Source organism: Orbicella franksi, chromosome 12, assembly GCF_964199315.1.
Source record: "Orbicella franksi chromosome 12, jaOrbFran1.1, whole genome shotgun sequence".
Lineage (NCBI taxonomy): Eukaryota > Metazoa > Cnidaria > Anthozoa > Scleractinia > Merulinidae > Orbicella > Orbicella franksi.
This window is the reverse complement of record NC_138156.1, coordinates 929,937-954,448: the sequence shown is the minus strand read 5'-3', so window position 1 is coordinate 954,448 and position 24,512 is coordinate 929,937. Positions and strand designations below refer to the sequence as shown.

The 24,512-nt window shown below is 44.7% G+C and overlaps 1 protein-coding gene across 1 annotated transcript; it reads left to right on the top strand.

Moving 5' to 3' along the window:
• Positions 1-20,572: 20,572 nt before the first annotated feature.
• LOC145462770 (uncharacterized) lies at positions 20,573-23,450 on the top strand. Its single transcript, XM_081446360.1, has 2 exons — positions 20,573-20,974; positions 21,101-23,450. Exon 2 carries the CDS (start codon positions 21,103-21,105, stop codon positions 23,434-23,436), a length of 2,334 nt encoding a protein of 777 aa, XP_081302486.1. The 5' UTR covers positions 20,573-20,974; positions 21,101-21,102; the 3' UTR covers positions 23,437-23,450.
• Positions 23,451-24,512: the final 1,062 nt, after the last annotated feature.

Sequence of the window (24,512 nt, the reverse complement as noted above, 5' to 3'; positions counted from 1 at the left end):
CTTGAAGGATATTTTCCAGTCCCCGGGACTCTAAACTAACTTCTAATGGCCTTAGTTTTCAGTGAAATGGACACAAGCAAAAGGAGCACACGCTCGGTGTCGCGCTTTTAGGCCGAAATATAGCCCCCCTTCATTTTAAGACTGAAAGAGTGGCCGAGACCGCCTTACGCGCATCGTGATTTTGAGCAACTTTGGCTCGATTTGCCGGAACTTGGGGGATATTTTCCGGTCCCGAGGACGCTAAATTAACTCCTGATGGCCTTAGTTTTAAGTGAAATGGACACAGGTAAAAGGAGCGCACGCTCAGTGTCAAGCTTCTAGGGCGAAATATTGCCCCACTTCATTTTAAGCCTGAAAGAGTAGACGAGACCACCTTACGTGCATCGTGACTTTTAGCAACTTTGACTTGATTTGCCGGAACTTGGAGGGTATTTTCCAGTCCCGGGGACACTAAACTAACTCCTGATGGCCTTAGTTTTCAGTGATATGGACACAAGTAAAAGGAGCGCACGCTCGGTGTCGAGCTTCTACGCCGAAATATAGCTCCACTTTATTTTAAGACTAAAAGAGTAGCCGAAACCGCCATACTGGCATCGTGATTTTTATTAATTTTGGCTCAATTTGCCGGAGCTTGGGGGATATTTTCCAGTCCCGAGGACTCTAAACTAACTCCTGATGGCCTTAGGTTTAAGTGAAATGGACACAGGCAAAAGGAGCGCACGCTCGGTGTCGAGCTTCTAGGCCGAAATATAGCTCCACTTTGTTTTAAGACTGAAACAATACCCAAGACCGCCTTACGCGCATCGTGATTTTGAGCAACTTTGGCTCGATTTGCCGGAACTTGGGGGATATTTTCCAGGCCCGGGGACTTTAAACGAACTCCTGATGGCCTTAGTTTTCAGTGAAATGGATACAAGCAAAAGGAGCGCACGCTCGGTGTCGCGCTTCTAGGCCCAAATATAGCCCCACTTCATTTTAAGACTGAAAGAGTAGCCGAGACCGCCTTACGGGCATCGTGATTTTGACCAACTTCGGTTTGATTTCCCGGAACTTGGGGGATATTTTCCAGTCCCGGAGACTCTAAACTAACTTCTGATGGCCTTCGTTTGCAGTGAAATGGACACAGGAAAACTTTTTAAACGCTCACTTTTGAGCTTCTGGGCCGAAATATAGCTCCACTTCAAGACTGATAGAGTAGCCGAGACCGCCTCACGCTCATCGTGATTTTGACCAACTTCGGCTTGATTTCCCGGAACGTGAGGGTTTTTTTTCAGTCCCGGGGACTCTAAATTAACTCCTGATGGACTTGGTTTGCAGTGAAATAGACACAGCAAATCTTTTTAAACGCTTACTTTCGAGCTTGTGGGCGGAAATATAGCCCCACTTCACTTTAAGAATGATAGAGTAGCTGAGACAACCTTACGCGCATCGTGATTTTGAGCAACTTTGTCTCAATTTCCCGGAAATTGGGGGATGTTTTCCAGTCCCGAGGACTCAAAAATAACTCCTGATGGCCTTGGTTGGCAGTGAAATGGACACAGGAAAACTTTTTGAACGCTCACTTTCGAGCTTCTCGGGAAAATATAGCCCCACTTCCCTTTAAGCCTGAAAGAGTGGCCATGACCGCCTTTCGCGCGTCGTGATTTTGACCAACTTCGGCCCGATTTCCCGGAACTTACGGGATATTTTCCAGTCCCGGGGACTCTACACTAACTCCTGATGGAATTACTTTTTAGTAAAATGGACACAGGTAAAACGATCACACGCTCGGTTTTGAGCTTTTAGGCCGAAATATAGCCCCACTTTATTTTAAGACTGAAAGAGAAGCCAAAACCGCCTTGCGCGCATCGTGATTTTAAGCAGCTTTGGCTCGATTTCCCGGAACTTGGGAGATATTATCCAAACCCGGAGACTCGAAACTAACTCCTGATGGGTTTAGTTTTCTGTGAAATGGACACAGGTAAAACGATCGCACGCTCGGTGTCAAGCTCCTAGGTCGGAATATAGCCGCACTTTCTTGTAAGAGTGAAAGAGTAGCCGAGATCGCCTTACACACATCGTGATTTTGAGCGACTTTTGCTTGATTTCTCAGAACTTGGGGGATATTTTCCAGTCCCAGGGTCTCTACACTAACTCCTGATGGCCTTAGTTATGCAGAGAAATAAACACAGGTAAAACGATCGCACGATCCCTTTCGAGCTTTTACCCTAAAATATAGCCACACTTCATTTTGAGACTAAAAGAGTTGCTAAGACCACCTTACGCGCATCGTGATTTTGACCAACTTTGGCTCGATTTCCCGAAACTTGGGGAATATTTCCCAGGCCCTGGGACTCTAAACTAACTCCTGATGGCCTTGGTTTGCAGTGAAATGGAGCTTCTGGGCCGAAATTTAGCCCCACTTAACTTTAAGACTCATAGAGTAGCCGAGAGCGCCTTGCGTGCATCATGATTTTGACCAAGTTCGGCGCGATTTCCCGGAGCTTGGGGGATATTTTCCAGTCCCGGTGACTCTAAACTAATTCCTAATGGTCCTGGTTTGCACAGCAATGTACACAGGGTAAAACAATCGCACGCTCGGTTTGGAGCTTCTAAACCGAAATATAGCCCCACTTGTTTCTAAGACTAAAAGAGTAGCCTAGACCGCCTTGCGCGGATCGTGATTTTGACCAACTTTGGGTCGATTTCCCGAAACTTGGGGATATTTTCCACCCCCGGGGACTTTAAGCTAACTCCTGATGGCCTTGGTTTGCAGAGAAATGGACACGGGTAAAACGATCGCACGCACGGTTTCGAGTTCCTAGGCGGAAATATAGCCCCACTTCATTTTAAAACTGAAAGAGTAGCTGAGACCGCCTTACGCGCATCGTGATATTGAGCAATTTTGGCTGGTTTACCGGAACTTGGGAGATAATTTCCAGTCCCGGGGACTCTAAACTAACTCCTGATGGCCTTAGTTTTCAGTGAAATGGACACAGGTGAAACGAGCGGACGCTCGGTTTCGAGCGACTGCAGGAACTTGGGTATTATTTTCCAGTCCCGGGGACTCTAAACCAACTCCTGATGGCCTTAGTTTAAAGTGAATTGGACACAGGTAAAGCGATCGCACGATCGGTTTTGAGCTTCTAGGCCAAAATATAGCTTCACTTTATTTTAAAACTGAAAAAGCAGAGGAGACCGTTCTACGCGCATCATGATTTTGAGCGACTTTGGCTCGATTTCCCGAAACTTGGGAGATATTTTCCAATCCCGGGAACTCTAAAGTAACTCGTGATGGCCTTAGTTTTCAGTGAATGGGACACATGTAAAACGAGCGCACGCTCGGTGTCGAGCTTCTAGGCCGAAATATACCCCCACTTCATTTTAAGACTGAAAGAGTAGCCGATACCGCCTTACGCGCGTCGTGATTTTTAGCGACTTTGGCTCGATTTCCAGGAACTTGGAGGATATTTTCCAGTCCCGGGGACTCTAAACTAAGTCCTGGATGCCTTAGTTTTGAGTGAAATGGACACTGGTAAAACGATCGCACGCTCGATTTTGAGCTTCTAGGCCGAAATATAGCCCCACTTCATTTTAAGACTGCAAGAGTAGCCAATACTTCCTTACACGCATCGTGATTTTTAGCGACTTTGGCTTGATTTTCCGGAAATTGGGAGATATTTTCCAGTGCTGGGGTCTCTAAGCTAACTGCTGATGGCCTTAGTTTTTCGTGAAATGGACACCGGTGAAACGATGGCACGCTCGGTTTCGAGCTTCGTGGCCAAAATATAACCGCACTTCATTTTAAGACTGAAAGAGTATCCGAGACCGCCTTACGCGCATCGTGATTTTGAACAACTTTGGCTCGATTTCCCGGAAATTAGAGGATGTTCTAAAGTCCCGGGGACTCTAAACTAACTCTTGATGGCCTTAGTTTTTAGTAAAATGCACACATGTAAAACGATTGCACGCTCGGTTTCGAGCTTCTAGGCCGAAATATAGCCCCACTTCATTTTAAGAATCAAAGAGTAGCCGAGACGGCCCTACGCGCATCGTGATTTTGAGCAACTTTGGCTCGATTTCCCCGTCCTCGGGGGATATTTTCCAGTCCTGGGGAGGCTAAGCTAACTCTGGATGACCTTAGCTTTTAGTTAAATGGACAAAGATAAAACGATCGCACGCTTGGTTTCGAGCTTCTAAGACGAAATGTAGCTTCACTTTATTTTAAGACTGAGAGAGTAGCCGAGACCGCCTTACGCGCATTGTGATTTTGAGCAACTTTGGCTCGATTTCCCAAAACTGGGGGAATATTTTCCAGGCCTGGGAGCCCTAAATTAACTCCTGATGGAATTACTTTTTAGTGAAATGGACACAGGTAAAACGATCCCACGCTCGGTTTTGAGCTTTTAGGCCGAAATATAGCCTGACTTCATTTTAAGACTGAAATAGTAGCCGAGACCGCCTAGCGCGCATCGTGATTTTGAGCAACTTTGGCTCGATTTCCCGGAATTTGAAGGAAATTTTCCACCCAGGGACTCTAAACTAACTCCTGATGGCCTTGGTTTGCAGCAAAATGGACACAGGTAAAACGATCACTCACTCGGTTTTGAACTTTTAGGCCGAAATATAGCCCCACTTCATTTTAAGACTGAAAGAGTAGCCGAGACCGCCTTACGCGCATCGTGATTTTGAGCAACTTTAGCTGGATTTCCCGGAACTTGGGAGATATTTTCCAGGCCCGGGGACTCTAAACTAACTCCTGATAGCCTTGGTTTTCAGTAAAAGGGACACAGGTAAAACGATCACTCACTCGGTTTTGAGCTTTTAGGCCGAAATATAGCCCCACTTCATATTAAGACTGAAAGAGTAGCCGAGACCGCCTTGCGCGCATCGTGATTTTGAGCAACTTTGGCTCGATTTCCCGGAACTTGGGAGACATTATCTAAACTCGAGGACTCGAAACTAACTCGTGATGGGTTTAGTTTTCTGTGAAATGGACACAGGTAAAACGATCGTACGTTCGGTGTCGAGCTTCTAGGTCGGAATATAGCCCCACTTTCTTGTAAGAGTGAAAGAGTAGCCGAGACCGCCTTACATGCATCGTGATTTTGAGCGACTTTGGCTTGATTTCTCAGAACTTGGGCGATATTTTCCAGTCCCAGGGTCTCTACACTAACTCCTGATGGCCTTAGTTATGCAGAGAAATAAACACAGGTGAAACGATCGCACGCTCGGTCTGCAGATTCTCGGCATAAATATACCCTTACTTCATTTTAAGACTGAAAGAGTAGCCGATACCACCTTACGGGAATTGTGATTTTAAGCGACTTTGGCTGGATTTCCCGGAATTTTCCAGTCCCGGAGACTTTAAACAAACTCCTGATGGCCTTAGTTTTCAGCGAAATGGACACCGGTAAAACGATCGCACGCTTGGTTTTACGCTTTTAGCCCAAAATATAGCCCCACTTCATTTTAAGACTGAAAGAGTAGCCGAGACCGCCTTACGCGCATCTTGATTTTGAGCGACTTTGGCTGAATTTCCCGAAACTTGGGGAATATTTTCCAGTCTCGGGGACTCTAAACTAACTCCTGATGGCCTTAGTTTTCAGTGAAAATGACACAGGTAAAACGATCGCACGCTCGATTTCGAGCTTCGAGGCCAAAATATAGCCCCACTTTATTTTAAGACTGAAAGAGTAGCCGAGACCGTTTTACGCGCATCATGATTTTGAGCGACTTTGGCTCGATTTCCCGAAACTTGGGCGATATTTTCAAATCCCGGTTACTCTAAAGTAACTCGTGATGGCCTTAGTTTTCAGTGAAATGGACACAGGTAAAACGATCGCACGCTCGGTGTCGAGCTTCTAGGCCGAAATATAGCCCCACTTTAATTCAAGACTAAAAGAGTAGCCGTGATCGCCTTACGCGCATCCTGATTTTGACAACCTTTGGCTCGATTTCCCGGAACTTAGGAAATATTTTACAGTTCCGGGGAATCTAAACTAACTCCCGATGGGCTTGGTTATGCAGAGAAATGGACAGAGGTAAAACTATCGCACGCTCGGTTCCGAGCTTCTAGCCGAAAATATAGCCCCACTTCATTTTAAGACTGAAAGAGTTGCTAAGACGATCTTACGCGCATCGTGATTTCGACCAACTTCGGCTCGATTTCCCAGAACTTGGGAAAAATTTTCCTGTTTCGGGGACTTGAAACTAACTCCTGATGGCCTTAGTCTTTAGTGAAATGGACACAGGTAAAGCGATCAAACGTTAGGTTTCGGGCTTCTAGGCCAAAATATAGTCCCACTTTATTTTAAGACTAAAAGAGTAGCTGAGACCGCCTTACGCGCATCGTGATTTTGACCAACTTTGGGTCGATTTCCCGGAAATTAGGAAATATTTTCCAGTCCCAAAGACTCTAAATTAACTCCTGATGGCCTTAATTTTCAGTGAAATGGACACAGGTAAAACGATCAAACGTTAGGTTTCGGGCTTCTACTCCAAAATATAGCCCCACTTTATTTTAAGACTAAAAGAGTAGCCGAGGCCGCGTTACACGGAGGGTGATTTTGACCAATTTATGGTCGATTTCCATTAACTTGGGATACATTTTCCAGTCCCAGGGACTCTAAACTAACTACTGATGGCCTTGGTTTTCGGCGAAACGGACAGAGGTAAAACGACCACACGCTCGGTTTTGATCTTCTAGGCCGAGATGTAGCTTCACTTCTTTTTAATACTGAAAAAGGAGTCGAGACCGCGTTACGGAGAGGGTGATTTTGACCAACTTTGGGTCGATTTCCAGCATCTTGCGGGATATTTTGCAGTCCCAGGGAGTCTAAACTAACTCGTGATGGCCTTGGTTTTTGGTGAAATAGACAGAGGAAAAACAACTAAACGCTCGGGTTCAAGCTTTTAGGCCGAAATATAGCCCCACTTTATTTTAAGACTGAAAAAGTAGCCCAGATCGCCTTACGCGCAATGTGATATCGTCCAACTTCGGGTCGATTTCCAGCAAATTGGGGGATATTTTTTAGTCCCAGGGACTCTAAATTAAGTGGTGATGCCCTTTGTTTTTTGGTGAAAGGGACAGAGGAAAAAAATTAAACGCTTGGTTTCGATTTTCTAGGCCAAAATATCGCCTCACTTTATTTTAAGACTCAAAAGTTAGCCCAGAACATTTTAAGCCCAGCGTCATATCGACCAACTTTAGGTCGATTTCCAGCAACGTGGGGGATATTTTCCAGTCCCGGGCATTCTAAACTAACTCATGATGGGCTTGGTTTCCGGTGAAATGAACTGTGCCGCATTTTTTCAACTGTGAAGCATTTTTCTAAGTGTGGCACATTTTTTCAAGTTTGCGCATTTTATCAACTGTGCCGCATTTTTTTAAGTGTAGCACATTTTTCCAGGTGTTACCCAATTTTCCAAGTTTGGCACATTTTTGCAAGTGTGGCGCATTTTTCTAAGTGTGGCCTACTTTTCCAGTTATGATGCATTTTTCCAAGTGGGGCACATTTTTCTAAGTGTGGCGGATTTTTCGAAGGTTTTTTTCATTTTACCAACTGTGCCGCATTGTGTCAAGTGTGGCACATTTTTTTAAGTGTTGCGCATTTTTTAAAAGTGTTTTACATTTTGCCAAACGTTGAGCATTTTTCCAAGTGTCGCGCATTTTACCAACATTTTTTACAAGTGTGGCACATTTTTCCAGGTGTGGCGCGTTTTATCCATGTTTGGCACATTTTTCTAAGTGTGGCGTAATTTCCGAGGCTGCTACATTTCACCAACTCTGCGCATTTTTTCAAGTGTTGCCCAGTTTTTTAAGTGTGGCATATTTTTGCAAATGTGGCGCATTTTTCAAGTGTGGCACATTTTTCCATCTGTGGCGCATTTTGCTAAATGTTGCGCATCTTTTCAAGGTTGCCTCATTTTACCAACCGTACGGCATTTTTCCAAGTGTTACACATTTTTTCAAGTGTTGCGCATTTTTTTAAGCGTTGCGCATTTTTCCAAGTGTGGTGCATTTTTCCAACTTTATCGCAATTTTCCAAGTGTGGGGTATTTTTCCAAGTGTGATGCATTTTGCCAAACGTGAAGCATTTTTCCAAGTGTGGCGCATTTTACCCACTCTGCCGCCTTTTTTGCAAGTGTTGCGCATTTTTACAAGTCTAACGCATTTTTTTCAAGTGTGCCGCATATTTTTTACAAGTGTGGCGCATATTTCTAAGTGTGGCGAACTTTTCCGTGTGTGGCGCATGTTTCCAACTGTGGCACATTTTTTTCAAGTGTGGCGCATTTTTTTCAAGTGTGGCGCATTTTCTTCCAAGTGTGGCGCATTTTTCCAAGTTTGGTACATTTTGCCAAACATGGCGCAAAAACAATGGCACGGTCGGTTTCGAGCGTCAAGCCCCAAAATATAGCCCTACTTTATTTTCAGACTTAAAAATTGGCCCAGACCGCTTTACGCGCAGCGTGATTTTGACCAACTTTGGGTTAATTTTGATCGTACGCTCGATTTCGAGCTTTTAGGCCGAAATATAGCCCCACTTGATTTTAAGACTAACAGAGTAGCCAAGACTGCCTTACGGGCATCGTGATTTTGACCAACTTTGGCTCAATTTCCCGGAACTTACGGGTATTTTCCAAACCCAGGGACTCTAAACTAACTCGTGATGGCCTTGGTTTTCAGTGAAATGGATAGAGGAAAAATATTTGAACGCTCCGTTTCGAGCTTCTAGGCCGAATTATACCCCAACTTCATTTTAAGACTGATAGAGTAGCCGAGACCGCCTGACACACATCGTGATTTTGACCAACGTTGGCTCGATTTGCCGGAACATGGGGGATATTTTCCACTCCCAATGACTCTAAACTACCTCGTAATGACCTTCGTTTTCAGTGCAATGGAGAGAGGAAAAATATTTAAACGCTCGGTTTCAAGCTTCTACGCCAAAATATAGCCCCACTTTATTTTAAGAATGATAGAGTAGTTGAGACCGCCTTACGCGTATTGTGATTTTGATCAGTTTTGGCTTAATTTGCTAAAATATAGAGGATATCTTCCAGTCCCAGCAACTCTAAGCTATTTCCTGATGGTCTTGGTTTTCAGTGAAATGGACAGAGGAAAAATATTTGAAGGCTCGGTTTCGAGATTCTAGGCCGAAATATAGCCCCACTCCATTTTAACACTGATAGAGTAGCCCGGACCGCCTTACGCGCATCGTGATCTTGACCAACTTTGGCTTGATTTTCCGGAACTCCCAGGGACTCCAAACTAACTCGTGATGGCCTTGGTTTTCAGTGAAATGGACAGAGAAAAAACTATTTGGACGCTCAGTTTCGAGCTTGTAGGCTGAAATATAGCCCCGCTTCATTTAAAGACTGATAGAGTAGCCGAGACCGCCTTACGCGCATCGTGATTTTGACCACCTTTGGCTTGATTTTCCCGAACTTCGGAAATATTTTCGGGTGCCAGTGACTCTAAACTAACTCGTGATGGCCTTGGTTTTCAGTAACATGGACAAAGGAAAAATATTTAAACGCTGGGTTTCGACCTTCTAAGCCGAAATATAGCCCCACTTCATTTTAGTACTGATAGAGTAGCCGAGACCGCCTTACGCGCCTCGTGATTCTGAGCATCTTTTGCTCGATTTGCCGGAAGTTAGGGGATATTTTCCAGTCCTAGGGACTCTAAACTAACTCGTGATGCCCTTGGTTTTTAGTGAAATGGTCAGTGCAAAATATTCGAAGGCTGATTTTCGAGCTTCTAGCACGAGATATAGCCCCACTTCATTTTAAGACTTAAAAAGTAGCCAGGACTGCTTTACGCGCAGCGAAATTTTGACCGACTCTGGTTCGATTTCCAGGAACTTAGCGGATATTTTCTACTCCCGAGAACTCTAAACTAACTCGTGATGGCCTTGGTTTTCAGTGAAATGGGGTTAGGACAAATATCTAAAGGCTGAGTTTCGAGTTTCTAGGCCGAAATATAGCCCCACTTCATTTTAAGGCCGAAAAAGTAGCCAGGACTTTCTTACGCGCAGCGTAATTTTAAACAACTCTGGGTCGATTTCAAGGAACTTGGCGGATATTTTCTACCTCCAGGGACTTTAAACTAACTGGTGATGGCCTTGGTTTTCAGTGAAATGAGCAGAGGAAAAGTATTTCAAGGCTGAGTTTTCAGCTTCTAGGCCGAAATATAGGCGCACTTCATATTAAGACTGAAAAAGTAGGCAGGACCGCCTTACGCGCAACGTAATGTTGACCAACTTTGGGTCGAATTCCAGGAGCTTGGCGGATATTTTACAGTCCCGGGGACTCCAAACTAACTCGTGGTGGCCTTGGTTTTCAGTGAAATGGGCAGAAGAAAATATTTTGAGCTTCTGGGTCGAAATATAGCGCCACTTCATTTTAAGGCTGAAAAAGTAGCTAAGACAGCCTTACGCACAGCGTAATTTTGTGTCCATTTCTAAGAAAACCAAGGCCATGAGCAGTTAGTTTAGAGTGCCCGGGACTGGAAAATAATTTCGGCGTAAAGGTCGAGACCTAGCGTGCGATCGTTTTACGTGTGTCGATTTTCCTGCAAACCAAGTCCACCAAGAGTTAGTTTAAGGTCCCCGGGACTGGAAAATATTCTCCCACTTCCTAAAAATCGAGCCAAAGTTGGTAAAGATCAAGATGCGCGTAAGGCGGTCTCGGCTACCCTTTTAGTCTTATAATAAAGTTGGGCTATATTTTGCCCTAGAAGCTCGAAACCAAGTGTGCGATCATTTTACCTGTCTCCATTTCTCTACAAACCAAGGTCATGGGGAGTTAGTTTACAGTCCCCGGGAGTGGAAAATATCTCCAAAGTTGCGGCAAATCGAGCCAAAGTTGGTCAAGGTCACGATGCGCGTAAGGCGGTCTCGGCTACTCTTTTAGTCTTAAAATAAAGTGGGTCCATAGTTTGGCGTAGAATCCCGAAACCGAGCGTGCGAATGTTTTACCTTTGTCCTTTTCTCTGCAAACCAAGGCGATCAGGAGTTAGTTTAAAGTACCCCGGACTGGAAAATTTGCCCAAAGTTCCGGGAAATCGAGCCAAAGTTGATCAAGATCACGATGCGGGTAAGGCGGTCTCGGCTACTCTTTCAGTTTTAAAATGTAGTAGGGCTATCTGTTGGCTTCAAAGCTCGAAAACGAGCGTGCGATCGTTTTACCTTTGTTTAATTCTCTGGAAACCAAGCCCATCAGGAATTAGCTTTGAGTCCCCGGGACTGAAATATATCCCACAAGTTCCGGAAAATCGAGCCAAAGTTGGTCAAGATCACGATGCGGTTAAGGCGGTCTCGGCTACTCTTTCAGTTTTAAAATTTAGTGGGGATATATGTCGGCCTAAAAGCTCGAAACCGAGCGTGTGATTGTTTTATCTGTGTCCATTTCTCTGCAAACCAAGGCCATCAAGAGTTAGTTTAGAGTCCCAGGGACTGAAAAATATCCCCCAAGTTCAGGGAAATCGAGCTAAAGTTGGTCAAGATCACGCTGCGCGTAAGGCGGTCTGGGCTACTCTTTGAGTCTTAAAATAAAGTAGGGATATATTTCGGCCTAAAAGCTCGAAACCAGGCGTGCGATCGTTTGACCTTTGTCCATTTCTCTGCAAACCAAGGCCATTAGCAGTTAGTTTTGAGTCCCCACGACTGGAAAATATCCCCCAAGTACCGGGAAATCGATCCAAAGTTAATCAAGATCACGATGCGCGCAAGGCGGTTTCGGCTACTCTTTCAGTCTTAAAATGAAGTGGGGCTATATTTCTACCTAGAAGCTCGAAATCGAGCGCTCAAATATTTTTCCTATGTCCATATCTCTGCAAACCAAGGACATCAGGAGTTAGTTTAGAGCCCCAGGACTGGAAAATATTCCCCAAGATGCGGGAAATCGAGGCAAAGTTGCTCAAAATCACGATGTGCGTTAGGCGGTCTTGGCTACTCTTTCAATCTTAAAATGAAGTTGGGCTATATTTCGGCCTAGAAGCTCGAAATCGAGCGTTCAAATATTTTCCTGTGTCCATTTCTCTGCAAACCAAGACCATCAGGAGTTACTTTAGAGGCCCCAGGACTGGAAAATATCCCCCAAGATGCGGGAAATCGATGCGCGTTAGGCGGTCTTGCCTACTCTTTCAGTCTTAAAATGAAGGGGAGCTATATTTTGGCCTAAAAGCTCGAAACAAAGCGTGGGATCATTTTACTTGTGTCCATTTCTATGCAAACCAAGGCCATCCGGAGTTAGTTTAGAGTCCCCGAAACTGGAAAATATCCCCCAAGTTCCGGGAAATCGAGCCAAAGTTGGTCAAGATCACGATGGGCGTAAGGAGATCTCGGCTACTTTTTTAATCTTAAAATGAAGTGAGGCTATATTTCGACCTAGATGGTCGAGACCGAGCGTTCAAATATTTTTCCTCTGCCCATTTCACTGATCACCAAGGCCATCACGAGTTAGTTTAGAGTCCCAGCTACTGGAAAATATCTCCCAAGTTTCTAAATATCGACTCAAAGTGGGACAAAATTACGCTGTGTGTAAGGGGGTCTCGGCTACTTTTTAAGTCTCAAAACGAAGTGGAACTATATTTCGGCATAGAAGCTCGAAACCGAGCGAGTAATTTTTTTCCTTTACCCAATTCACTAAAAACCAAGACCATCACGAGATAGTTTGAGTCTATGCGACTGGAAAATATCCCCCAAGCTCCTGGAAATCGACCCAAAGTTGGTGAAAATTACGCTGTGCGTAAGGAGGTCTTGGCTGCTTTTTCAGTCTTAAAATGAACTGGGGCTATATTTTGGCCTAGAAGCTCGAAACCGAGCGTTTACCTAGTTTTCCTCGGCCCATTTCACTGAAAACTAAGGCCATCGCGAGTTAGTTTAGAGTCCCTGGGACTGGAAAATATCCGCAAAGTTTGTGGAAATCGGCCCAAAAGTTGGTAAAAATTACGCTAGGCGTAAGGCGATCCCGTCTATTTTTTCAGTCTTGAAATAAAGTGGGGCTATATTTCCGCCTAGACGCTCGAGAGCGATCGTGCCATCGTTTTACGTTTGTCCATTTGACCAAAACCCAAGGCCATCACGAGTTAGTTTAGAGTCCCCAGGACGGGAAAATATCCCCCAAGTTGCTGGAAATCGGCCCAAAGTTGGTCAAAATCACGGTGCGTCTAAGGCGGTCTGGGCTACTTTTTAAGTCTGAAAATGAAGTGGGGCTATATTTTGGGGCTAGACGCTCGAAACCGACCGTACCATTGTTTTTTCGCTAGGTTTGGAAAAGTGCACCAAACTTGGAAAAATGCGCCACACTTGGAAATATGCGCCCCACTTGGAAAACTGCGCCACACTTAGAAATATGCGCCACACTTGCAAAAAATGTGCCACACTTATAAAACTTGCAAACACTTGAAAAACAGGGACACAGTTGGTGAAATGCGGCAACTTTGGAAAAATGCGCCACACTTGTAAGAAATACGAAACAGTTGGTAAAATGCGCCACCAAAAAAAATGCGGTAAACGTAGAAAATTGCGTCATACTTGGAAAAATGCGCCACGCTTGAAAAAATGCGCGACATTTAAAAAAATGCGCCACACTTGCAAAAATGCGCCACACTTAGAAAAATGGGCAACACTTGGAAAAATGAGCCACACTTTGAAAAAATGCGGCACAGTTGATAAAATGGAGCAATCCTGGAAAAATGTGCCACACATAGAAAAATGCGCCACACTTGCAAAAATGTGCCACACTTGGAAAAATGGGCAACGCTTGGAAAAATGTGCCACACTTGAAAAAATGCGGCACAGTTGATGAAATGGAGCAACCTTGGAAAAATGCGCGACACTGGAAAATATCCCCCAAGTTCCGGCAAATCGAGCGAAAGTTGGTCAAAATCACGATGCGCGCAAGGCGGTCTCGGCTGCGCCATACGTGGAAAAATGCGCCACACTTGGAAAAATGCGCCACACTTGCAAAAATATGCCACACTTGGAAAATTGGGTAACACTTGGAAAAATGAGTTACACTTCAAAAATGCGGCACAGTTGTTAAAATGCGCAACCTTGGAAAAATGGGCCACACTCTGCAAAATGCGCCACACTTCGAAAAATGCGCCACGTTTGGCAAAATGCACCACACTTGCAAAATGCGCTAAACTTCGAAAAGTGCGCCACACTTGGAAAACTAGGCAACAATTAAAGAAATGCGGCACACTTGGTAAATTGCGGCAACCTTGGAAAAATGCGCCACACTTGGTTAAATGCCCCACACTCGGAAAAATGCGCCACTCTTGTAAAAATGCGCCACACTTAAAAAAACAATGCCCTAAACTTGGAAAATGCGCCGCACTTAGAAAACTGCGCCACACTTAGAAAATGCACTACACTAGCAAATATGTGCGACACTTGAAAAACTAGGCAACACCCGAAATAAAGCGGCACAGTGAGTAAAATGCGGCAACCTTGGAAAAATGCGCCACACTTAAAAGAACAATGCGCCAAACTTGGAAAATTCGCCACACTTGGAAAACTGCGCCTCACTTAGAAAAATGCACTACACTAGCAAATATGTGCGACACTTAGAAAACTGGGCAACACTTGAAAAACTGCGGCACAGTAAGTAAAATGCGGCAACCTTGGAAACATGCGCCTTACTTAGAAAAATGTGCCACAGTTGGAAAAATGCGCCACAATAGGAAAACTTCGCCACACTTAGAAAAATGCACCACAATTGCAAAAAAGGCACCACACTTAAAAAAAATGCGCCAAACTTGGAAAAATGCGCCAACCTTGCAAAAAATGCGGCAGAGTTGGAAAACTTCGCCATACTTGGAAAAATGCTTAAGGTTTCGCAAAATGCACCACACTTGGAAAAATGCCATACTTTTGGAGAATTGGGCCAAACTTGGAAAAATGCGACACACTTGGTAAAATGCCCCACACTTAGAAAAATGCGCCACACTTGCAAAAACGTGCCACACTTGAAAAGATGTGCCATATTTTAAAAAAATGCGGCACAGTTGGTATTATGAAGCAACGTTGGAAAAATGCGCCAAAAATTGGTCAAAATCACAATGCGCGTAAGGCAATCTCGGCTCATTTTCAGTCTTAAAATGAAGTGAGGCTATAATTTGGCCTAAAAGCTCCAAACCGAGCCTGGAATCGTTTTACCTGTGTCCATTTCTCTGCATACCAACGCCATCAGGAGTTAGTTTAGAGTCCCTGGAACTAGTAAATATCCCCCAAAACCCGGGAAATCGAGCCAAACTTTTTTTAAAATCACGATGCGGGGAAGGCGGTGTCGGCTACTCTTTCAGTCCTAAAATGAAGTGGGGCTATATTTCGGCCTGGAAGCTCGAAACCGAGTGTGCGATCGTTTTACCTGCGTCCATTTCTCTGGAAACGAAAGCCATCAGGACTTAGTTTAGAGCCCCTGGGACTGGAAAATATCCCCCAAGTTACGGGAAATCGAGCCAAAGTTGGTCAAAATCACGATACGCGTAAGGCGGTCTCGGCTACTTTTTAAGTCTTAAAATGAAGTGGGGATATATTTCGGCCTAGAAGCTCGTAATTTAGACTTCAAATATTGTTTCTCTGCCCATTGCACTGAAAATTAAGGCCACAACGAGCTTCATTCTGGATCTTATAGGTTAAATTATAGGCCCACTTTATTGTGAGACTAAAAAATTAGCCGACATCGCCTTACGCGCAGCGCAATATTGATCAACTTTGGGTCGATTTCAATGGACTTGGGGGATATTTCCCAGTTGAGAGGGGACTCTTAACTAACTCCTGATGGCCTTGGTTTTCAGTGAAATGGACAGAGAAACAATATTTAGACATTCGGTTTCGAGCTTCTAGGCCGAAATTTTGCCCGATTTCATTTTAAGACTGATAGAGTAGCCGAGACCGCCTTACGCGCATCGTGATTTTGGCAAACTTTGGCTCAATTTTCCGGAACTTGGGGGATATTATCCAGTCCTAGGGAATATAATATATTTTCTGACGGCCTTGTTTTTCGGTGAAATCAACAGTGGTAAAACGAGCTTCGAGCTTGTTGGCCGTAATATAGCCCCACTTTGTCATAAGACCGAAAAAGTAGCGGAGACCGCCTTACGCGCAGGGTGATTTTGACCAACTTTGGGTCGACGTCCAGCAACTTGGGGCATATTTTCTAGTTCCGGGGACCCTTACCTAACTCGTGATTGGTTTGGTTTTCGGTGAAATCGACAGACGTAAAAGGATCGCACGTTCGGTTTCGAGCTTCTAGGCCAAAATATAGCCCCACTTCATTTTAAGACTGAAAAAGTAGCCGAGACTGCCTTACGCGCATCGCGAGTTTGACCAACTTTGGGTCGATTGCCAGGAACTGGGGGCATATTTTTAATTTCCAGGGACTCTAAACTAACTCCTGATGGCCTTGGTTTTTGGAGAAATCGACAGAGGTAAAACGATCGCACGCTCGGTTTCGAGCTTGTACGCCGAAATATACTCCACTTTATTTTAAGACTGAAAATGAGCCGAGCGTGATTTTGATCAACTTTGGGTCGATTTCCAGACTCTTGGCGTATATTTTCCAGTTCCAGGACTCTAAATTAACTGCTGATGACCTTGGTTTGCTGTGAAATGGAAAGAGGTAAAACGATCGCACGTTCGGTTTCGAGCTCCTAGGCCGAAATATAGAAGCACTTGATTTCAAGACTTAAAAATGAGCCGAGACCGCCTTACGCACAGCGTGATTTTGACCAACTTTGGGTCGATTTCCATTAACGTGGGGGATGTTTGATAGTCCCGGGCACTCTAAACTAATTCTTGATGGGCTTGGTTTTGGGTGAAACGGAGAGAAGTTAAAAGATCGCACGCTCGGTTTCGAGCTTCTAGGCCGAAATATAGCCCCACTTCATTTCAAGACTGAAAAAGGAAGCCGAGACCGCCTTACGCGCAATGTGATATCGACCAACTTCGGGTCGATTTCCAGCAACTGGGGGGATATTTTTAGTCCCAGGGACTCTAAACTAAGTCCTGATGCCCTTGGGTTTTGGTGAAACTGACAGAGCAAAAAAAAATCGAACCCTTGGTTTGGATTTTCAAGGCCAAAATATCGCCCCAGCTAATTTTAAGACTCAAAAGGTAGCCCAGAGCGTTTTATGCGCAGCGTGATATCGACCAATTTGGGGTCGATTTCCAGCAACTTGGGAGATATTCTCCAGTCCTGCGCACTTTAAACTAACTCGTGATGGCCTTGGTTTTCGGTGAAATGAACATTTTATTAACTGTGCCGCATTGTTTTCAAGGGTGGAGCATTTTTCTAAGTGTGGCGTATTTTCCCAAGTGTGGTGAATTTTGTTAAATTTGGCAGATTTTTTTAAAGTGTTGCACAGTTTTCCAAGTGTGGCGCATTTCTTCCAGTGTGTCGCATTTTTCCAAGTGTAGTGTTTTTTACCAAACGTGGCGAATTTTTCGAAGCGTGGCGCATTTTAACAACTGTGCCGCTTTTTTTCAAGTTTAGCACATTTTTCCAAATGTTACCCAGTTTTCCAAGTGTGGCGCATTTCTTCCAGTGTTGCGCATTTTTCCAAGTGTAGTGTTTTTTACCAAACGTGGCGAATTTTTCGAAGTGTGGCGCATTTTAACAACTGTGCCGCTTTTTTTCAAGTTTAGCGCATTTTTTCAACTGTTACCCAGTTTTCCAAGTGTGGCCTATTTTTGCAAGTGTGGCGCATTTTTCTAATGGTGGCGTAGTTTCCCAATTGTGATGCATTTTTTGAAGTTGGGCACTTTTTTCTGAGTGTGGCGCATTTTTCCAGGGTTGCTTCATTTTACCAACTGTGCCGCACTTTGTCAAGTGTGGCATATTTTTTCAAGTGTTGCCCATTTTTCCAAGTGTGGCACATTTCTACGAGTGTGGCGCATTTTTTTAAGTTTGGCGCATTTATCCAAGTGTACCGCATTTTTCCAAGTTTGGTGCATTTTGCCAAACGTTGAGCATTTTTTCCAAACGTGGCGCATTTTGTTAAACGTGGAGCAGTTTTAGAAGTGTGGCGCATTTTTCCAAGTTTGCGCATTTTAACAACTGTAACGCATTTTTTAAGTGTACCACATTTTCCAAGTAATACCCAATTTTTCAAGTTTGGCACATTTTTGCAAGTGTGGCGCATTTTTCTAAGTGTGGCGTAGTTTACCAATTGTGATGCATTTTTCCAAGTGTGGCGCATTTTTCCAAGGTTTTTTCATTTTAGCAACTGTGCCGCATTGTGTCAAGTGTGGCACAATTTTTTAAGTGTTGCCCATTTTTCCAAGTGTGGCACATTTCTGCGAGTATGGCGCGTTTTTTTAAGTTTGGCCCATTTCTCCAAGTGTGTCGCATTTTTCCAAGTGTTGTGCATTTTACCAAATGTGCCGCATTTTTTCAAGTGTGGCACATTTTTGCAAGTGTTGCTTATTTTTTTAAGTGTGGCTTATTTTTGCAAGTGTAGCGCATTTTTCCAAGGTTGCCGCATTTTACCAACTGTGCCGCATTTTTTTAGGTTTGGCATATTTTCCAAGTGTGGCAAATTTTTGCAAGTGTGGCGCAGTTTCCAAGTGTGGCACATTTTTCCAAGTGGGACGCATATTTACAAGTGTGGCACATATTTTCAAGTTTGGTGCATTTACCCAAACATAGCGCAAAAAAAATGGCACGGTCGGTTTCGATCTTCTAGCCCCAAAATAAAGCCCCACTTAATTTTCAGACTTAAAAAGTAGCCCAGACCGCCTTATGCGCAGCCTGATTTTGACCAACTTTGGGTCGATTTACAGCAACTTGATGGATATTTTCCGGCCCTGAGGACTCTAAACTAACTGGTGATTGCCTTGGTTTTCGGTGAAATAAACAGAGGTAAAACGATGGCACAATCGGTTTTGAGCGTCTAGGCGGAAATATAGCCCCACTTTATTTTAAGAGTGGAAAAGTATCCGAGACCGCCTGACCGGCATCGTGATTTTGACCACCTTTGGCTCGCTTTCTCAGAACTTACGGGATATTTTCCAGTTCCGGGCACTCTATACTAACGCGTAATGACTTTTGTTTTTAGCGAAATAGAAAGAGGAAATATTTGAACGCTAGGTTTCAAGCTTCTAGGCCGAAATAAAGCCCAACTTCATTTTAAGCCTGATAGAGTAGCCGAGACCGCCTTACGCCCATCGTGATTTTGACCAACTTTTGCTCGATTTACCGGAACTTGAGGGATATTTTCCAGTCCCAAGGACTCTAAACTAACTCCTGCTGCCCTTGGTTTTCAGTAAAATGGGCAGGGGAAAAATATTTGAAGGCTGAGTTTCGAGCTTCTAGGCCGAAATATACCCCCACTTCATTTTAAGACTGAAAAAGTAGATACAACCGCCTTACGCGCAGCCTAATTTTAACCAACTTTGGGACGATTTCCAGGAACTTGGCCGATATTTTCCAGTCCCGGGGACTCTAAGCTAACTCTTTAGGGTCTTGGTTTTTATTGAAATAGGCAGAGGAAAAATATTTCAACGCGGGGTTTTGAGCTTCTCGGCCGCAATATAGTACAACTTCATTTTAAGACTAAAAATGTAGCCGAGACCGCCTCAAGCGCAGCGAAATTTTGACCAACTTTTGGTCGATTTCCAGGAACTTGGGGAATATTTTCCAGTTCCGAGGACTCTAAAGTAACTTGTGGTGGCCTTAGTTTTCAGTAAAATAAGCAGAGGAAAAATATTTCAACGTTCGGTTTCGAGCTTCTAGGCCTAAATATAGCCCCACTTCATTTGAAAACTGGAAAAGTAGCGGAGATCGCATTACGCGCAGTGTAATTTTAACAAACTTTGGGTCGATTTCCATGAACTTGGGGGATTTTTTCCAGTCCCAGGGTCTCTAAACTAGCTTGTGATGGTCTTGGTTATTAGTGAAATGTGCAGAAACAAAATATTTGAAGGCTGACTTTCGAGCTTCTAGGCCAAAAAATAGCCCCACTTAATTTTAAGACTGAAAAGGTAGCTGGGACCGCCTTACGCGCAGGGTATTTTTAACCAACTTTGGGTATATTTCCAGGAACTTGGCATATATTTTCCAGTACTAAGGACTCTAAACTAACGTGTGATGGTCTTGGTTGTCATTGAAATGTCCGGAGAAAAAATATTTGAAACCTCGGTTTGGAGCTTCTAAGCCGAAATATAGCCCCACTTTATTTTAAGACTAAAAAAGTAGCCGAGACTGCCTTACGCTCATCGTGATTTTGACTAACTTCGGCTCGATTTCCCGGAACTTGGGGGAAATTTTCCACTCCTGAGAACTCTAACCTAACTCCTGATGGACTTGGTTTGCAGTCAAATGGAGAGAGCAAAATTTTTTTAACGCTCACTTTCGAGCTTCTGGGCCGAAATATAGCACTACCTCACTTTAAGACTAACAGAATAGCCAAGTCCTCCTTAATAGCCTCGTTATTTTGACCAACTTCGGCTTGATTTCCCAGAGCTTAGGGGATATTTTCCAGTCCTGGGGACTCTAAACTAACTCCTGATCGCCTTGGTTTGCGGTGAAATGGACACAGCAAAACTTTTTGAACGCTCACTTTCGAGCTTCTGGGCCGAAATACAGCCCAACTTCACTTTAAGACTGCAAGAGTAGCCGAGACCGTTTTACGCGCATCGTGATTTTGACCAACTTCGGCTCGATTTCCCGGAACTTGGGGGATATTTTCCATTCCCGGGGACTCTAAACTAACTCCTGATGGCCTTGGTTTACAGTGAAATGGACACAGCAAAACTTTTTGAACGCTCACTTTCGAGCTTCTGGGCCGATATATAGCCCAACTTCACTTTAAGACTGATAGACTAGCCGAAACCGTCACAGACATATATAATGAGGGTTCTGGCGCAGCGCTCACGCACACAGTGTAAGCGCAACGAAACTCCTCATCTGAAGATTCGGAGTTTCGTTGCGCTTACACTGTGTGCGTTCGCTTGCGACCAGAACCCTCATTATATATGTGTGTGTGAGAACGGCAGTGCTGCGCCAGAAATGTGTGTGAGAACGGCAGTGCTGCGCCAGAAATGTGTGTGAGAACGGCAGTGCTGCGCCAGAAATGTGTGAGAGAACGGCAGTGCTGCGCCAGAAATGTGTGTGAGAACGGCAGTGCTGCGCCAGAAATGTGTTGCGTGTGTTGTGGGGTCCGGGGGCTTGCACGGGTGCGGGTCCAGCGAAGCTGCAACGTCTGTAATCAATATGCGCGGATGCGCCCTTCAAAAGTGCGCCAGAAAATTTTTCCTATTGGAGAAGCGCACGCTCAGTGCATACTGCGCCGACATGGCTGCCGCAAGATACTCGTCCGATTTTCTGCAAATGTTCTACGGCCCAATACCGAGGGAGGAAAGAATAAACCTTCCCGAGCCGTTGGCACACGAGGTTCACGCATTATATGACGGGTTCCAAATATCCCAAAACAATTTCCAAGAATGGCTCCGTGTGTGGAGAATGGATATATCCGAAAGGAACCCAAATAATAAAGATCTTTTGAGGTTCGCAAGAGAGAACAAAGAAAAGATCACCGATTTGGTCGAACAAGAAACGCTAAGGTTAAATAGCGTTAAAGTAAGTTTCGGGTTACAAGTGAAGTTCTCAATAGAAAGAAACGACCAAACGCAATTTATGGAGCATTATTTCAAAGAAGACGAAACGCACGTTTTCAAAAAGAACGAAGAAGACCTGATAAGACAAAAATTCGACGAATTCATTGAAAACGCAAAAGGAGAAATAGAGCACTGGTCAGAGATGGGATCAGGATGGGCGGTTGAAAGGATACAGGTCGCGTACGTGAATGTTGCGCGCTATCAGCCACTTCGCGGAGGGACATATCTGCCTCTTCCCGCCAAACTGGCGAAAAAGAAAGCGATAATCAACATCAAGAACAGTGACAACGAATGTCTGAAATGGTCTCTAAGAGCGGCTTTATTTCCACCGAAAAACGGAAAAGACCCGCAAAGACCGAGCAAATATCCGGTCAACGACGGCATCAACTACGTTGGCATCGATTTCCCCACACCGGTAAAACAGATAGAAAAGCTCGAGGCGCAAAACCCGAAACTCGCAATAAACGTCTTCGGATGGGAAAAGGAGTGCGTGATAGTGCACCACATAAGCAAAAAACAAGCGAACGTGCCGCGGATAAGCCTGATGTTAATCGAGAAAGGGGAAATTCAGCACTACTGTTACGTAAAAAGAGAAAGCGCTTTGCTGTTCGATCAGACAAAGAACAGCAATGCAAAGCACTATTGCATGCTGTGCTTGACCGGTTTCTCAAGAGCAGACTTGCTCGTGGAACACAAAAAATATTGCAACGGTGTGAACGGCAGGCCGACAAGGATTGTGATGCCGAAAGAGGGGGAAAACACCCTTTCTTTCGAAAACTTCAAAAAACAGATGAAGATGCCCTTCATTATTTACGCGGATTTTGAGGCTCTTGTAAGAAAGATTCATGGATGTGAGCGTGAGAGAACGCAAACGAGCTACACAGAGAAGACCGAAAGGCACGAGGCATGCGGATATTCTTACCTTGTTGTGAGAAGCGATGGTGAAGTGGTAGGTTCCAACACTTACAGGGGTGAAAATGCGGTTGGGGAGTTTTTAGGTGCCATTATGCAGGAGGAAGAGAAAATAAGAGAGAGTTTGGCCACACCAAAGCCGATTGAAATGACGTGGAAGGACTGGGAAGACTTCAAGAAAGCGGTCGATTGCCACGTTTGCAACAAAGCTCTGATAAAAGACGAATTCATGGATTCTTTGCCTGTCTGGAACTTTGAAGAAGAACCGGATGAAGAAGGCGTAAGAGAAAAATGGGTTTACTGGGGGCAAGGACACAAAAAATGTTTCTACATGGCACAGAAAGAGAAGGAGAAGTGGGGATTTCAAAGGCTGAAAAGGCTGGAAGATGAAAAAGACAAGTTGGAAACCGGATCACAGGAAAACTGCAAGTACTGTGGAAACCCTTTACTTCAGAAAAACTTCAGAGACGCGGTAAAGGACCATTGCCACATAACGGGCAGGTTCCGCGGAGCCGCGCACGCCGAATGTAACAAGAAATTGCGAATTAACCCCAAGACTGACCCAATACCAGTCGTATTCCACAACCTGAGGGGCTACGACGCGCACCACTTGATGCAAGCGATGTCTAAGCTGGAGAAAGAGGTGAAATGCGTCGCCAACAACATGGAGAAATATATAACATTCTCTGTAGGTAATCTTCGTTTCATCGACAGCTTGAACTTTTTGCAAGGGAACCTCGATTCACTTGTAAGAGCGACACCGAGGGAGTCGTTAAAAATAACATCAACGATTTCGAAAGGCAGCGACCTGCTTTACAAAAAAGGATCTATCCTTACGAGTATATGGACTCAAGGGAAAGAGTCAGAGAGACAAGGCTTCCGGACAAAGAGAAGTTTTACAGCAAGCTGAACGACGAGCACATAACAGACGAAGAGTACGCGCACGCGAAGGCGGTCTGGGAGGCTTTTGGATGCAAAACGCTGGGCGAATACCACGATCTTTACGTGAAAACTGACGTCGCGCTGCTGGCGGATGTGTTTGAGAACTTCAGAAAACTGTGCCTTGATCAGTACGGGCTGGATCCGGCGCACTATTTCACGTCGCCAGGACTCTCCTGGGACGCGCTTTGAAAAAGACTGGGGTCGAGCTTGAGCTCTTCACAGACTACGAAAAGCACCTCTTCGTAGAAAGGGGGATGCGGGATGGAATCTCTATGGTGAGCAAAAGGTTCCCCAAGGGAAACAACCCGCAAGTACCGGGCTACGACCCCAGCAAGCCAAAAAAATACCTCCTCTATCTCGACGCAAACAATCTTTACGAATGGGCGATGAGTTTGCCTCTCCCGATAAGAGGCTTCAAGTGGAAAAGCGAGTTGCCCACAGAGGAGGAGATTCTTGGGATGAAAGAAAAAGCAAAGAAGGGGTGTATTCTCGAGGTGGATCTCGAATACCCGCCAGAACATTACGAGGAGCACAACAGCTATCCCCTGGCGCCGGAGAAAAAGGCCGTAAAAAAGGAGTGGATGTCGGACTACCAAAAGGGGCTGATGAAAGACCTGGACCTGAAACCCCCGGACAGCAAGAAGCTGCTGCTGACGCTTCAAGACAAAAAGAACTACGTTGTGCATTACAGGAACTTGCAGTTTTATCTGAAGCAGGGAATGAAACTGAAGCGTGTGCACAGGGTGCTGGAGTTCGAACAAGAACGCTGGATGGAGCCGTACATCCGGATGAACACACAGTTTAGGAAGAAAGCGAAGAGCGACTTTGAAAAGAACTTTTACAAGCTAATGAACAACTCCGTTTTCGGCAAAACCATGGAAAACCTGCGCAATCGCGTTGACATAAGAATAGTGCGCAGCAACGAGACGGGCAAAATAAGGAAATTGATAGCCAGCCCTTTGTACTCAAGGCATGTTTTATTCTCAAACGACATGGCGGGGATTGACATGCGAAAAAGCAAGCTGCTTCTAAACAAGCCGGTCT

What these genes read in the sequence shown, in the direction of transcription:
- LOC145462770 (XM_081446360.1), top strand. Translation starts at nt 21,103, where the DNA reads ATGTGTGTGAGAACGGCAGTGCTGCGCCAGAAATGTGTTGCGTGTGTT.